Genomic DNA, 17,332 nt, shown 5'->3' on the forward strand with positions numbered 1-17,332 from the left:
CTTGAAATGTATTAGACTTGGCTCGTCTATCTCATTTTATGCTGACTGAAACCTGTCTTTATGTTCTTAGATCGTCGATGGTCGAGTAAATATGAGTTTACATTGATCGATCTAAATTTACGAAGTCATCCGAGCGCGAAGCTCGCTACCACAAAAAAGAACCTGAAGTAAACTTGTATTGTACTGACTTATCGATCCTGAACAATACAATGATCTTAACTATCAGAATTATAGTTATCATAAGAGAAACAGAAATTGGAACAATCTAAACTATTATTAATAGTTAGTTAGTATTAAACAGTTAACTTGCAAATGATTGCAATGAAAATGTATGTTTTTGTGTTTCTTTTAAGCGTTCTTGTGGCTGTTGGACAGTCTGCGAAGATTGATGGACCTTGTCCAATCAAGATCAAACAGATTGAAACTTTTGATTCAAACAGAGTAAGTTGATCTACAGAATCGTCAATATTTTTATGTCAACTGTTTACTTATTACTAAACAGTATTTGGGTAAATGGTGGGATGTTTATGCTGGTTCAAACTCATATGGCAGTTGTGGCAGAGGATCTGGATGCCAATTGACCTATTATCGTCTTTACCACGAAGACACTCATGCAATTCCTATTAACTATTATTACGGACCAACTTACAGCAGTGGATGCTCATTTGTAATCTACCAAACCGATTATGATGTGGATTCTCGTTTGTTTTACGATGCAGGTTAGTATTCAAAGTACTTGATTCAGACCATGTTTAGTTTCAATGCGATACAATTAATTGAAACCTTTTCCTTTTTATGATCAGATGACAATAGTGTTTACGTTCTAGACACTGATTATGACAGTTATTCAGTTGAAATTGGATGTGCTAACGACGATGGTGTTACCCATGAAGGTTAGTTTCATATTATCAAATATTATAATAATAAATATCTGGTTCACTTTTTATAAGCATGCAAATCGATTCTTCTTTTACAGAGAGAGTCATTCTCAGATCAAGAAACATGACGATGCCAGACGAGGTCCGAGATAGATTGGTCAAGAAATTAGTTGATTACGGATTTGCTGAACCAAACTTGGTAGCTCATGACTATACTGGTTGTAAAGACTTCACTCCTACTGATTGAAGCAAAAATTTAAAGTTTTGCCCAAAAAAGTTTGTAGCATTAATTGTTTCAATAAATTAGATTAGAAAGCAACAAATTGTCATGCATCAATACAATTTAAGGAAATATAAGCAATAGAAACGCGCATTTTGAGCAACAAAATAAGATGCAAATTGTATTGGTCCTAAAATCATAAGCCATTCTCACTGTATTCATCAAACGAAATCGCAACGGTATAAGAACGTGATACTTAAGGTTTAAGATCTTTCAGGTCTGAACAGCAATCATGTGTAAATGGTAAACAATTTAAGAGCCTAAAAATTGTTACCAGCATCAGATATCCAGCTTCAGCAGCTCTTTTTTACACAATTGTCAGCATCATTATGCTTCACAATGCATTGAAAGATTGGAACAATTCATGATTTTGATTTGATAATCAAGTTCAATTCAAGTTGAATATGAGTAGTTGGCTGATTCTGATACCAATTTTCATTGTTTACATTGACAATCAAAGCGATTTACACAAACACAATGATATGAATGATCTCAAAATGACTAAGAAAAGCTGAAATTATACTGGATTACCTTTAACCATTATTTGAGTGCTTTTAAGAGAAAAGAAGTAGAAACAGACTTGCACAGTTAGTTAACTTGCGAATTATTGCAATGAAAATGTACGTTTTTGTGTTTCTTTCAACTTATGTTTGTAGCTGTTGAACAGTCTGCAAAGTTTGATGGACCTTGTGCGATCAAGATCACACAGATTCAAACTTTTGACCATCAAAGAGTGAATGGGTGTACAGACTTGTGAATACTTTGATGTTAACTGTTTATTTGTTATTAAACAGTATTCGCGTAATTGGTGAGATACTTATACTAGTTGCATTGGTTGTGGCGGTGTTTCGAGATGTGCATTGACCTAACCTGTTACTATTCTGTTTATCATGCAATCCTTTTCAAAAGTTTTTATTCATTGAGATATTTAAAGTTATTTAGTCCAGTGAAATGCAGCAGTAAAAGCACCGATCTTGCTCAAAAAAGTTTATAAGCTTATGAAATAAGCATTTTAATGAGTGTTCTGTATGAAATGTATTACATGGCATCATATTTTAAGCTGATTGAGATCTGAGTCTCGATTTGTGATTAAGCATAAGTTTAAAGTGATTGATGCAAATAAACCAAAAAAGACATTCGTCCGCTTTTAAACTAAAACTCAATAACACAGAAAAAGAATCTGAATCAAACTTGAATTGCACCGACTTATCACTTGAACAATACAGTAATTTTAACAAATAATGATTATGAGAATCATAGTTATTATAAAAGGAATATAAACTGAAATGATCTCAACTAGTTAATTTACAGTCTTAAAATGTATGTTTTTGTGTTTGTTTTGAGCGTTCTTGTGGCTGTTGGACAATCCGCAAAGATTGATGGACCTTGTCCAATCAAGATCAAACAGATTGAAACCTTTGATCCAAATAGAGTAAGTTGATCTACAGAATAGTGAATACTTTGATTTCAAATGTTTACTTATTACTAAATAGTATTTGGGTAAATGGTGGGATGTTTATGCCAACTCCTATGACGTTTGTTCCAGTGGTTATGGATGTATATTGACCTATTATCGTGATTATGATGAAAAGCTTCATGCAATCGATGTCAACTACTACTTCGGACCAGATTACGCCAACATATGCTCATTCGGAATCTGGCAAACTGATTCTGATGTGGATCCTGGACTGTTTTACGATGGAGGCAAGTACTCAATTAATATCATTGATATCAGAAGACTCTTCTAGCAATGAAGTGCTTGAATTCAAAGGTTTGATTGAAATGGACCACAATTAATTTTCACCATTTCCCTTTATTCTGAATAGATAAAAATAGTATTTACGTTTTAGACACTGACTATGACAGTTATGCAGTTGAAATTGCTTGTATTAATGACGATGGAAGTACCCATGAAGGTGAGTTTATTAAATATCTGGTTCACTTCTTATGAGCTAAATTACATGATTTTTTTTCGCAGAGAGAGTCGTTCTCAGATCACGAAACTTCGTAATGTCAGACGAGGTTCGAGATAAACTGGTCAAGAAAGTAGTTGATTATGGATTCGCTGAACCAAATTTGAATGCTCATAACTTTACTGGTTGCAAAGATTTCACTCCTGACTTTTAAATTGATAATTTTAAAGTGTTGTTCAAAAACTTAATTTCTGTACCATTAAACAAATAATAGTTGAAAAGCCACAAATTGTCAAAGTTGACACAATTAAAATGAATTAATATTATATTGATCTTCAAAATTAAAAATAGTTTGAAAACAATTCACAACCCAAAATTCATTCAAACAACATTGCAAAATCGGATGGAGCAATAAGTTCTTGTATTGTCAAATTTATCTGGTTTTGTCTGCATAAAAAGTCACACTTCGATCACTGTTGGTCAATTCAGACCGGTTCAAATAAGCACAAATTTGCTGAGTCTCAATCTTTTATCCTCGATTGATCTAAAACTATTATATTAAACTTTCGATAACATTAAATTATCATTTCAATTCCATTGTTACAATGAATAACAATCTCATTGCTTCTCAAGTGATCGATTGTTCATTCAAGGCTAGATTCTCAATTAGATTAACACGAATTAAATGAAACAATCAAATTAGAGTAAATTAACAATCAGAATCAAACCACGTGAAAAGATGTTCCAAAAGATTTCAATCTTCCTCAGATTATTCCAGTTTTAGGTTCTTAATCAACAATCTAAAATAAATTGATCCTTTGAATGATTTCAAGTTGAATTAAAATGAACATTTACAATTGAATAAAACACAAAAGTTGAAGTTAATTGAACAAATTGTTTATTTGATTGATTTTTGCTAAAAAACGAAAAGAAGAGAAACAAATTTTCACATTTTCCATCAATTATATTATTCATAAATGATTTATAATACATTTGATAATAACAATATTTATACATTTATGTATGTTTTAATGAACACAAAAAATTAAACTGATGATTAATTGTTGAATTGTAATTTACATTGTTCAATGTTAATTTACAGATCGAGAGAGAGAGAAGAGCAATAAAAGAGCAAAAAGGGAAAAATGAAGTTGAATGCTGATAAACCGAGTCTCATTGTTCATAAATGAAGATTTCAATTCAATTTCAAACACTTTTTTTTCGTTGAAAATGAAAAAGTTATTATTTTGTATTTTGTCAATTCAACTGTTTATCAGTTGTTCAACAGTAAAAAGTAAATGTTTACTCTATTCAAGTTATTCCTGTTCAATAAAAGAGACTCATGTAAATGCAAGATTGACTTTTTTTTCCAGTTTAAACAACATTTTCATCAATTTTAAGTTTTGCACCGTTCGACTTGAAAAGATGAAGATGAAAGATATTAATATGCATATGAACAAGCTTCCATCCTGGAAATCGCAATATTTGTTATTCTTTACTCAATCGATCAACTCGAAGATGAAGGTAAAGAAAAACAATCGATTAATGGTATTTATAAGTTGAACTGACAAACTGATTTTACTTTTGGACAAGAGTTCATGAAATGAGCTAAAATCAACATTTCCAGATTCACTGTTTTACAATTTACTCTGATTCTGTTTGATGAAGTTTCAAACCTTCCCTGTTGATCCATGTTTGTTTCATGTTTTGTGGACGGTTACTTGTTCAATGTTCAATCTCATTTTGGAACCAATTTCGAGATGAAATGAAAATCTTTTGTTATCCAAGAAAACATCCAGAATGAATCGTTTAGAACCAGGAAAATGAAGAATAAGCACCAGAAATAAAAAGCATCAGAAGACGAGAAACACAAAGTCACAACAATTTATTACTTCCATTGGCAGTTCAATATGGCTTGGCATTTCACATGATTTTACATTGATTGTAAGACAATCACAAATGTTTTTCTCGATGAAAATTGGTCCGTAAGGGTCTTTTGAATGATCACTGATCAATCACAAAACACACTTTATTTGGTTAATTGATTGTCCTTTCCGCTGTTTCTTCTTTACTCGTCGATCTTGTTAAGTTGACTTCACCCGTTGATGCATTATTGCCTTCTTCGGCTTCACCTTCCTCATAACCAGCTATCAGCGTTTCAAGAATAAAATGAACAGTAATTTTGTATATATTTTCCATGTTATCTGTATAGCGATCCTCTAAAGTATCCTTAACGGCTGTAAGAAACGGTTTTTCAATTTTCTGGTAAAAAGAGAAGAGAAAAGGAATTAATCAAAAGAAGATGAAAAATTGAATTCAAATGTTGATTCCGTTTACTGACAACTGAGCTCAATGTAATTAATAATTTTACAAGCAATTATCATTCTGTGCAACTCGAGTTTATTAATCAATATGATGAATACAATGACATTTTTCAGGTGAAAAATGCGAGCTTCCAATGAATAAAACTTCCTAATATTGAATTCCATTGAATGTTAACAATTGCATGATGTTTTTTAATTGCAATATGTCCATAAATGTCTATGCTTGCATGGGAAAATTGGAATACTTCTTGGAATATGATTTTGATTCGATAATCAGCAAAATTCGAGTTAAATTTGGATAATTCTGCTTAATTATGATACCAACATGCAAGTTTTCATTGTTTTCATTGTTAGTCGAAACGATTTATCACAATATGTTTTAAAGAATCTCAGAGTTAATAAGAAAAACTAAAAAAGCACTGAATTATCTTTGGGCATTATTCGGTATTTAAATGCTTGTGCGAGACAAGGAGTAGCAACAGACTTTCATAGTTAGTTAAACAGTTGACTTGTGAATTACAATGAGAATGTACGTTTTTGTTTTTCTTTTGTGTGCTCTTGTGGCTGTTGGACAGTCTGCTAAGGTTGATGGACCTTGTCCAATCAAGATCACACAGATTCAAACTTTTGACCATCAAAGAGTAAGTTGATGTACAGAATAGTGTATTTTGATTTTAAATGTTTGCTTGTTACTAAACAGTATTTGGGTGGATGGTATGATGTTTATACTGGTTCCAACTCGTATGTGAGGGATTGTGGCAGTGATTCGGGATGTCAAGCGACCTACTATCGTGCGTATGATGATGATACTCATTCATTCTACCTCAACTATTATTTCGGATCGGATTACACGGGTTTATGCTCATTCCCAATCTACACAACTGATACTGATGTTGATGCTCGTCTGTTTTACGATACAGGTAATCATTTGTACTTGCCTCTTCTTTTAGCATCCATTTAATCGAAACTTTTTCGTCTATTCTGAATAGATTTCACTAGTCTGTACATTTTAGACACTGATTATGACAGTTATGCAGTTGAAGTTGGATGTTCCAATGACGATGGTCTTACCCATGAAGGTGAGTTCTTTTATGAAATAATTCACTTGTGAGCTAAATTATACGTAAATTGATCATTTCTTCCGGCAGAGAGAGTCTTTATAAGATCACGAAATACGACTATTTCAGACGAGTTACGAGATCAATTGGTCGAGAAGGTAGTTGATTTTGGATTTGCTGAACCAGATTTGATCGCTCATAACTTTACTGGCTGCCCAGATTGGCATCCAGGCTTTTGGCATAAAGATTGACATTATATAAATTAACAATTTTAAAATGTTATTCAAAAATGGTTTTTATATTATTCAACACAATTTTTCAATAAATTAGAATCGAAAAAAACAAATTGTCATGCATTTAAGTGATTTGATCGACTTTAATACAACAATTAGAGTATTGATCTTGCTTAGCAAAGTTTATCGTACTACATTCAATTGTTGTTCATCGATTTTCAGAATGAACAATTAAGTAGAAGCACAATCGGATCGGCTAAATTAACAAGTCAATTCGGTTACTTCTCTAACGAAAGTCGTTCTTCAAACAATCTATGAGCTCAAAAGCAGTTGTTAATTTAGAATTGAATTGATGAAATGTAACATGATTTGAATCAAAGCCACAAACTTCTCCGATACTGTACCAATGAAATACTTAATATTTAAGACAAAATTCAGACCATTGGTATGCAACTCGAGTTTATTGCAAACAATTACAATTCATAGCTCAAAAAAGTGATCTTCCAATGAATAAAACTTAATCTTAATATTGAATTCGATTCGATGTTAACAATTGAATGATATTTTTTAATCGCAATATAAATGAAGTTGACCTAATTTGCATTGCAATTTAGTGACTTGAAGAATAAATGCTCGTGAAAGTGTTTATTTTTGTGTTCGTTTCAAGTGTTTGCAGAGCTTTGACTAAACAGATTGAAACTTGGTTCAATTGCGATTCAAAAAGTTTACATAAGAGACAGAATGACTCTTTTACTGTACTTTTGATAGATCACAACATGAATTGACTCTTTAGTTTGATTGCGATTTGTCAGATAAAAAGGTTCGAAGGGCTGCTCATTATGGGTTTCTGATCAATGCTGAATCTGGTTTGCTCGTTTAATAGTGGAAATACAAATGCATCGCAAATTTGAGTTTACATATCAAGTTAAAATGCTGATGCAAAAATGATTTATTCAATTTTTTCAATTGTTATTGAATTTTCTTGCTGTTGCATTGCTCATGTTTACAAATCGTATTCAAGGTTCTATTCAAGAGTTTTATAAGATAACATGAAGGTTGCGGCTCAAATCATAGCGACCAGGAATGAAATGATTGAAATTGTAGGAAATGTAAAAAGATCTAACAAGGGAACCTTGCGAACTGTTAATCGCCGAATTGAATCAAACCTATCTCATCGTGTAGAGCATCATTGATAATGAAAAAGTGAAACGTCGTTTTTCTGCCTAAAGCCTATTCCCGGTACAGTGAGCGATCAAATTTCGAAAAATTCGCCAATATCAATGCAAGTGTGATTTCTGAATCTCTTTTGAATTTCACCAAACATATTTCATCTTGTAGAGCACCTTCGATTATTAAAAAGTGAAACTCAGTTTTTATATATAAATCTTATTTCAAGTGCAAATCATCATCTTCACTACCATTACTACCATTGTGACTCCGTCGAATTTTGATCGCTGATTGCATTAAAAATAAGCTTGAGGCAGAGAAATTGAACTTCACTTTTTCATAATCGAAGGTGCTCTACACGATGAAACATATTTCATGCAATTTGAAAGAAATTCAAAAATCCCTTGCATCAATACAAACGCAATGCAAACGCATCTTTCGCGCTTTGATCGCTCATTGTGCCGGAAATAGGCTTTAGGCAGATAAATCGTGTTTCACTTTTTCATTATCAAAGGTGCTCTACACGATGCGATATGTTTCATTCAATTCGGCGATTAACAGTTCGCAAGGTTCCCTTGTAACTACAAAGATGAATAAGACAAAGAAAGTTTATTTTCAAGAAAATTGGCAAAATAATACAAGTTGAGATAGCTGAGCAAACAAACACTTCGATCGAAGATCAAACTCTTTCTGATCCATCCAAATGCGATCCCTTTATGGTTTCCCTTGAAGATTTTACTGTTTTAGCCTTAAAAATTGTTAAAATGGTTAAAATGTAATAGTAAAAAAGGTCGTACATTGGGAATGGACAGAAAAGTATGAGTAAGATTTGTGGTCGTATGCGTTATCTATGGGTTTTATGTGTGCGAAACACTTTTGACCAGTTTCCTCGCATTTGAACGTTTTTTGTTGTTCATCCTTGTCAAGTATCTCTTCAACTAAACTTTAACTAACTTTGTATTCACAATGCATTGAAAGAGTGGAATAATTCATGATTTTGATTTGATAATCAGTACAATTCGAGTTGAAAATGAGTATTTTGCTAATTCTGAACCTAATTTTTTATTATTCACATTGATAATCAATGCGATTTATAAAACTATCACACTATGATCTTAGTGATTTCATAGTTGAGATAAAACTTGATTCGTACTGAATTACCTTTAATCATTATTTTGATTCAGTATTTAAATGATTGTAAGCTGAAAGAGCTAGAATCAGACTTTATAGTTAGTCAAAGAGTCAACTTGTGAGTTATCGCAATGAAAATTTACGTTTCTGTGTTTGTTTTAAGTGTTCTTGTGGCTGTTGGACAGTGTACGAAGATTGATGGACCTTGTCCAATCAAGATAAAACAGATTGAAACCTTTGACGTTAATAGAGTAAGTCGATGTAAAGAATAGTGAATATTTTGATTTCAAATGTTTAATTATTACTAAATACACTCATATTCAAAAGTTTAAAGCCAAGATTTTGTCTTAAGTCAAATCAAATTTAGGTGCACTTTAAATATAACTATAGTGAATTTTTTTCAGGGTAATATTTCTGAAAGTATAGACTTATGATAAAATAAAAAATTACACCTGAATTGAGTTTAGTTAATTAGTAGCTGATTAATTAATCAGGGCCTGTCAATTTAATATGGCAGCTTTTTTGTCAAAAGTTTAAAGCATTTTGTAAAATCTGACGAATGCAATCGAATTTTTTCTTTGAATTTGGCTAACGAGTTAAACATCCTGATAGCCAATTTTGTGCCAAAAATTAACCGTGAATATCGATAATGAACCGAGTTATGAACTTCCTCGTTTAATATTGATTTCTATGACGAACAATTGAAAAGAAGTAATTAACCACGACCAGATAGGTCAAAAATTATGAAAATGGTATCTCAAAAGAAGCACAATGGTTCTGAATAATTTACTTAAATTTCGTTGTCTTCGAACAAATCGTGCTCAACAAAACCTGATTTTTCTTATTGTGTTCGAAGTATCCCATTGAAATCAATGGGAAGAATTCGAATGAGACCGTAAAACATGACTCAGCCGAGAACGATTGAATCAATGATAACGAAATTTCGACTAATTAATCAGAATGTTTGCGCTTCTCTTGAGATACCATTTTTATAATTTTTGACCTATCTGGTCGTGATTAATCAACCTAATTCAGTTCATTGCCATAGAAATCAATGTAAAACCAAAAAGTCAATAATTTAGTTAACTATCGAAATTTTTCGTTAATTTTAGGTACTGCATCGGTTCTCGAGATGATTTATTACATAGTGAAATTTCAAGAAAAAATTCGATCACGTTCGCCAGTTTTTGTAAAATGCTTTAAACTTTTGACAAAAAAGCTACCATGTTAAATTAACAGTACTGAATTAATTGATTGTTGGCTGATTTATTAAAATGAATTCAGGAGTAATTTTTTATGCAATCAGAATCCAATGCCTTTAAAAATATTATATTTAAAAAAATTTAGGATTGATAGACTAAAAGTGCACTTAAATTTGATTTGAGTTCGGACAAAACCTTGGCTTTAAAGTTTTGAATATGACTGTAGTATTTGGGTAAATGGTGGGATGTTTATGCTGGTTCAAACTCATATGGCAGTTGTGGTAGTGGTTATGGATGTATATTGACCTACTATCGTCTTTACCACGAAGACACTCATGCAATTCCTATCAACTATTTTTCTGGACCAGATTACGCCAACATATGCTCAGTTGGAATCTGGCAAACTGATTATGATGTGGATGGTCGCTTGTTTTACGATGGAGGTAAGTACTCATCTCATGCCATCCGTTCTAGCAATAAAGTACTTTAATCGAGGATTTGATTAAAAGGGCCACAATTTGATTTCGTTATTTTCCTTTATTTTATAGATGACAATAGTATTTACGTTTTAGACACTGATTATGACAGTTATGCAGTCGAAATTGCTTGTTCTAATGACGATGGAACTACCCATGAAGGTGAGTTTGTACATTAAATATCTAGTTGACTTCTTATGAACTAAATTACATGTAATTCAAACCTGATTTTTACAGAGAAAGTCGTTTTTAGATCAAGAAACATGACGATGTCAGCCGAGGTTCGAGATAAACTGGTTAAGAAAGTAGTTGATTATGGATTTGCTGAACCAGAGTTGGTTGCTCATAACTTTACTGGTTGTAAAGATTTCGATCCTGATTTTTGGCACAAACATTGACATTATATTGTTTGACAATAGTGATTGTTGTTCAAAAGATCAGATTAATTATTTAAATTAATGTTTAAATATTTCAACTGCACGATCCGATTTAATTTTTTCATTGGCAATAAAATTTATTATAAGCAAAAAATTGACATATAATACATTGTCGTTTTTAAAGTGATTTTGATCGATTTGCGTATAACAGTAAAAGCACTGATCTTGATCAGCTTTTCGTATTGCATTTAATTGTATCGACATTTCATAGCCAAATTATTTTCATCAAAAACAATCAAGTAGAATCAATATTGGATTGACTAAATTAACAAGTTAATTCGTTTCCTTCTGAACTGAAAGTCGTTCTTCAAACAACTTCCAAGCTCAAAAGATTATTGATTATGGATTTGATGAGCCACCACAAACGATTACTCAATATTTTACTGAATGTACGGATTATGATCTTTAGTAAATTCATCAAGTTAAATTGAATCACAAGAATCAATTTCCATCTTAGCTTACTCTGGAGTTACAATTACAGTTCATCCATTTCTCTTTTTCCCACAAAACAGTTGTTCATTTAGAACTGAATCGATGAAATGTATCTGATAATTTGATCCAAATTAAAGCCACAAAAATCATTCTTCGATACTGATGAACTATTTAATATTTGAGACAAAATTGAGACCAAGTTAACAACAACCACAACAAATGTACCAAACTCAATCCAATCAATAGTTATTTTCTCGCCTCTCTTGAAAGACCAGAAATTATCTAAATCTTTTGCAATATTAATACATCGATCAAGATTCTGAATAAACTATTGAAGGCATCATAATGAAAGCCAATCAAAATGTTGATTAACAAAATTGCTCAATCAATGTTAGCCTGAACCAAAGATTCTGACATGACATGATTACTCAATTTTCATAGCTTTTGTTGAATGCATACGATCAACTAAACAACATCAATAGAGGTTTAATGTTTCTGGGCATTTTCAGTTAACATAACAAACTGGTTCAACTGATGATAAACCACTTGATGAGATTTACAGTAAAATTTGGTGTAAATTGTTATTACCAGAAAAAGAGAGAAATGAAAACATTTTCATCACTTTTATCGTCATCTTTTCTTGTCATCCAAAAATTTTGATAATGGTCTAATAATAGTAAAAAAAACTCGATTTTGTCAGCAAAACAAAACATAAACTGATGCATTTGAAGGCAACAAAAAGATGATTAACTAAACTCCTACACAAGTGACGATTAAACCTCTTGTAAGCCAAGTAGATGCAGGTGATGGCCAATGCAAACATTCAAATCAAAATCATATTCAATCTTTTGACACAAAAAGAGATGAAATTGAATGAAAATTTTCTGCTCAAACTCAAGTGAAACGAAAAGAACAGAAAAATTTTGCCAAAATTTTCTATCAAAACATTTCCTAATTTCATCATTCAACATTGTCAGTGAATTGAGGTTAAATTTGAATTAAAAGGTGAAAAGTGAAATTGAATTAAACCAATAACCAAAGACAGTTGCTGTTGCTCAGGGAGTTTCACAGGGAGTAAAGTTCTGGGTTTCAAGATGTTTCACTTTCACCTTCAATTGAAACAAAAGTCAACTTATCTCCATATGCATTGGTATTACATTCAATTTGCAAGAGTTAACCTGTAAATACATTTAACAGTGAGAAACAAAAGGTTGAAGGAAAAAGCGTTTTTGCCTCTTTTCATCATCTTCTCAGCACTCAATCTTGGTTTGCTTTTCATCCTTTCTCTTCATTCCATTTAATAGAAGATAAAATAACGCTGAATAATATGATTTTCCTGTTCATTGAGTCTCATGCTATTCTCATCAATGCTCCATCTTCCTTCACTTGATAACAAATATAAATAACAGTCAATATCAGCTCAATTCCTAATTCCGTTTGGGTTCATCTTATTCCAATCATCAGCTCATCTTTACCCTTTAAAATGAAATATGTTTCAAGAAGAAGATGAAGAAGAAGAAGAAGAAGAAGAAATCTCTTTCATAACCATCAACCTTGATTAGTTTACAAACTTGAATTGAACTTTTCTCTTCACCTTTTTTTCATTCTTCCATTCAATTTTTATTCTGATAATGTTTCCATTGGGATCATGTTGGAAGCAATTATTTCAATCATTGTTTGCCTCCATTTTCATCTGTTAACATTTTACACCGAAAAATGTTTCCATGTTTATGACAGTTGAACAAATGTTAACTTGTTTATCATTTCAAGAAGAACTCGATTTAGAAAAAAAAGAAAAGTGGAAAATTTAAATAAAATTTAAACTCCAAGTAACGTTAATTTCCTCACAATTTACCTTTTCTCATCTTCCTCTTTCCAAGTCAACTGTTTACCTTAACACGCTACCTTTTCATTCAACATTTCATCTTTGCTCCTTTATCAGTATTCTATTATTCAAACATTCATCATGCAATAAAATTGAAAAAGTAAATGTTACAACTCGAAGTTGGAGGGGAAAAAAGTTGAATCAAATTGCAAAGTTATCTGATATTGTGTCAAGAGCAAAGAGCATTTTAAAGGCATGACTTGCTTTGGTTAACATGGACCAGTTTTGGTCAGATAAATACATGGATATTAGTTGTCCAAAGTTGGAGGTGCAAAGGTTTCAACATTTTTCCTTTTCTTCTGCTTTCGAGTCAAAGTAATCTGATTATTGTTCACCTTGTAACTTATCAATTATTTAATCACAAATGAAAATAATAGTTGACATTTTAGTTGGAAGCAAGTCCAGTTTTTAAAGTTGAGTAAAATTGAGTTGCATGTGAAAAGTCAATGTTTCAAGTTTCAAGGTAAACTCAATATCTCAGCTGATCCCATGGTGACTCTGGTTTCATCATTTGCACAATTTATTATCAATTAATCAATGAGTGTTTCACTTAATCCATTAAATGTTAGAATCTTTCTCAAGATTTAAAAGGTTAAATCAATGTGTCTATCAAAATGAAAAGTTAATTAGCTGTCACAAAAAGACATTCAACTTTAAACCTTTTACATGTTGTTAAACTATTAAAATGAAATATGAAATATTCAAATGACTTTAAAACTGATTAAAAACGGTTAGATGAAACAGTTTCAAAAGACAGAACATTTTCATCAAACTCTTCGATGGATGAACATTTTTCAACCATCGAGCTTTACCGGTTCAGTCAAGTCATTATGGTTCGAGTTGATTTCAATTGAAAAATGTTTTATTTGCATGGAAGAAAAGATAACGAATAAAAATAAGTTAAAATTGAAATTTTCTTCTCTTCTTAAATATCCAAACTAGAAAGTGATAATTTCATGAAAGTCAAACTGAAATTGCTCAGAGCAATGAACAGAGTTGAGGAGAGATGATCATCCTTCAACGATAATCATTAGCAAATATCATTTTATTCATTCCATTAACTTATTTTGGTTATTCTTTCAATGATATTTTTCCTATTATCCAATAGTATTGGACAAACCAAATGCCTTCTTGTGTTCACAGGCAGCTCAGATGAACAACATTGGAGATAAAGTTGATCACCATCGAAATCCTGTTTGTTGGATTGAAAATTGATTCTTCATCAGATTTCTCTGGTTTTTTGTTAGAACTAACTGTTAGTTGGAAGATTGTTTAAATTCAATTGAAATCTTTGACATTGAGTTTCGATTGGTGACAAAATGAAGAAATTTTCGGTCCAATGTTTTGTGACACTCTGTATTATCATATTTATTCATTCTTTCATCAGATAACTCTTTTTCAACCAACATCATTGTCACCCTCATTACCATCATCTTCATTGCCATCATCATAATTATCATCAATGACAATGCCTAAGAGTGTTGAGGAAAAGATGATGAAAATTGTACAAAAAATTGATTTCAAGATGATGGCAAACTTGGATGGAATTGAGAAGAAAGAGAAGAAAAGGAAGGAAAAAAAGATTCTTCTCTCAGTTGATTCGCCAACAAGCTGAATTCATGATGGTGAATGAAACTAGTAAATGATTATCGATTAGAATTTTATTCAATAAGTCTTTGCTTATACTCTCGACCCTAATAGCATTATTTATTAACGAGAGAAGCTTTCTTTAGATGAATAGTAATCAATTTTTAGGACACAATTAGATGATTTTATTTTTCCCTTTTCTTGTGTGTACCAATAATCTAATAATGATTTTGTAATAAAGAAATGATGAAAGATGATTTACATTTGCATTGAAAGAGAAAGATAATTATCATTCTGAATCACTAATTGTGTTAATCAGAGTTTCAACTGCAAATAAGATTAAAGGTTGCCCTTGTGACACTTGGAGGTGAAAAATTTACCTTTTATGGATCACTGCCTTTGCATCAATTTCCTTTCCTCTCTTACTCAACTTTTATTAATTGCTTTAGACACCTATGCATATCATTTGATAGCGTAATCAAGAGCTAATAAGCTTAAATTAAATTTCAATCAACCAATAGTTGATTTGCATTTGTGATGAGATGAATACGGGAAGAGTAAGGAAAAAAATATCTCAAGACAGAATGAAATATATTAGCAATAATATTTAGCAATACGAAATTCCATGTAAAAAGTGAAAAACATTTGCTGAAAATCGGCGTTTTTGAAAGCGGCATCAAACGACCTAATGGAACTTTAAATGCAAGGATACGCATCCTAATTAACTTCAATTGTTTCTATTTTTTTGTATCCTCAAGTAAACTTCATTGAATTTTAGTTCGATTGAGAGTCAACCAGTCCTGAATGAACCAGTCGTGAACAACCTCTGGTTGTTGCTACTGATGATTATATTGACGGTGAAGAAGTTGATGGTGGTAGAGCTTTGGTAGAAAGTGTTCAGTCTAACGTTTCATCACTCCAGAGTCAAGATGCCGATTTTGTAAATAAAGGTTTTCCAGGCAAAATCGTTTAATCAAACAGAATCAGCAGAAGAATTCGGACATCAGATCAGGTGAGGTAGCCCACTGAATTTAAACATATATTTTTTTGAGCAAGCAGTGGCTATTAACAGTACAGTTTGTTTTCTTGTTAGGTGTACGAATAGTTTGTTCAGTTTCTTAAAGTTCACAGTTCTCAATCATACCCTTATTTTATAATTTTATACTAATTATATTACATAATATCGACTAATAATAATATTCAACATCTTTCTTTAAATATTCTTTGGTTCAGACTAGCAAATTTTTCATGGTCTTTTAGATAAGCCTGCATTCTTACAGAGATTTTTATAAACTTGTAAAATCGTTATCAACAAAATTCTTGGAATTGAACGAGAGTTAGATAAATGTACTTGAATAATTTTTTGATAATGAAACAATCAAAAGGATTCTATTGCAGTGCATTTCCGAGAAATTCAGTTAATGACATTTGGAAAAGTTATCACGTCATCGAACTTCATTTCAGATGAAATAGACATTTAGACTGTTCTCTCATCTGAATTGTAATGAATAAATCAATAAGTTACTATGCTCATCAGGCAACTTGTTTATTTCAGTATAACTTTACTATTAATACAATGTTTCAAGACTAGTTATCAATGATAAACTTCTGAATGAAATTCAATCCTTTCCTTTAACTGAAATGATACAGAAAAAGTTCTTAAATTTCAATCTTTCATAACTTGAACAATGAAAGATGCAATTAAATGTTTTGAAAGAGCATTAAAAACTCATGAGTCAACAATATTCGACATTTCATTATTCAATAAAGATAATCAAGTTGCGGAAAACATTGACAATGAAACATGAATTAATTGAAAAAAGCAAATTAATTTCGTTACAATGATAATAGATTTTGATTAATCGAATAAAGCTGAGACTAATCGAATCCATGGACATTTATTTTGCTGGAAAATTATTGAATGATAATATTGTGTCTGATGACAATAAGTGATGTGATAATATTTATGATCAAACAATTGTAATAAATTGTTGATTTTGTTGGACTAAGAAAGTGTAAAAGACATTTGATTGACAAAGAAAATCAATTGGCCCATCAATCAGATAGATTGAAATGGAACATTGATTTTTTTTTCGATTTAGCCTTTTCGTCTTGTTATTCATCAAGCTGTATGCATGATAATATCATTGTCATCAACATTATTGTCCAACAATGAAAAACAAAAAAAAAGACAAAATCAATTGGCATAATAGATTCAACTGGTAGTGAAAAAGGAAGGGAAAATCAGCTGGATACGGAAATGAAGGAAAAAAGCTTGTCATATATTTACATGATAATGTGACTGGGAAGGAAAGTTCATTTCAGATTT

At 31.4% G+C, this 17,332-nt stretch overlaps 5 protein-coding genes across 5 annotated transcripts in view; 4 read left to right on the forward strand and 1 right to left on the reverse strand.

Annotated features, from left to right (window-relative positions):
• Positions 1-280: 280 nt before the first annotated feature.
• On the forward strand, positions 281-1,201 carry LOC149093910 (bilin-binding protein-like). Its single transcript, XM_089267844.1, has 4 exons — positions 281-441; positions 503-719; positions 804-893; positions 977-1,201. Exons 1-4 carry the CDS (start codon positions 313-315, stop codon positions 1,123-1,125), a joined length of 585 nt encoding a protein of 194 aa, XP_089123970.1. The 5' UTR covers positions 281-312; the 3' UTR covers positions 1,126-1,201.
• Positions 1,202-2,462: 1,261 nt separating this feature from the next.
• On the forward strand, positions 2,463-3,433 carry LOC149093911 (bilin-binding protein-like). Its single transcript, XM_015935979.3, has 4 exons — positions 2,463-2,590; positions 2,652-2,862; positions 2,985-3,074; positions 3,137-3,433. Exons 1-4 carry the CDS (start codon positions 2,477-2,479, stop codon positions 3,283-3,285), a joined length of 564 nt encoding a protein of 187 aa, XP_015791465.1. The 5' UTR covers positions 2,463-2,476; the 3' UTR covers positions 3,286-3,433.
• Positions 3,434-4,071: 638 nt separating this feature from the next.
• LOC107368150 (neuroglobin) overlaps positions 4,072-17,332 on the reverse strand; it is a 60,467-nt gene continuing 47,206 nt past the window's right edge. Inside the window, exon 3 of the mRNA XM_015935935.3 lies at positions 4,072-5,333. Within this exon, the coding sequence (XP_015791421.1) occupies positions 5,109-5,333 (225 nt within the window). The 3' untranslated portion in view covers positions 4,072-5,108. The remainder of the gene's footprint in view (positions 5,334-17,332) is intronic.
• On the forward strand, positions 5,369-6,798 carry LOC107368158 (uncharacterized). Its single transcript, XM_015935947.3, has 4 exons — positions 5,369-6,036; positions 6,096-6,315; positions 6,385-6,474; positions 6,544-6,798. The coding sequence occupies exons 1-4, from the start codon at positions 5,917-5,919 to the stop codon at positions 6,702-6,704; spliced, it is 591 nt and encodes a 196-aa protein (XP_015791433.1). The 5' UTR covers positions 5,369-5,916; the 3' UTR covers positions 6,705-6,798.
• Positions 9,050-11,193, forward strand: LOC107368167 (bilin-binding protein). Its single transcript, XM_015935956.3, has 4 exons — positions 9,050-9,235; positions 10,413-10,629; positions 10,735-10,824; positions 10,900-11,193. The coding sequence occupies exons 1-4, from the start codon at positions 9,116-9,118 to the stop codon at positions 11,058-11,060; spliced, it is 588 nt and encodes a 195-aa protein (XP_015791442.1). The 5' UTR covers positions 9,050-9,115; the 3' UTR covers positions 11,061-11,193.

Source organism: Tetranychus urticae, chromosome 2 (genome assembly GCF_039701765.1).
Source record: "Tetranychus urticae isolate SD_2017Ah chromosome 2, NJAU_TeUrti_SD_1.0, whole genome shotgun sequence".
Taxonomy (NCBI): Eukaryota; Metazoa; Arthropoda; class Arachnida; order Trombidiformes; family Tetranychidae; genus Tetranychus; species Tetranychus urticae.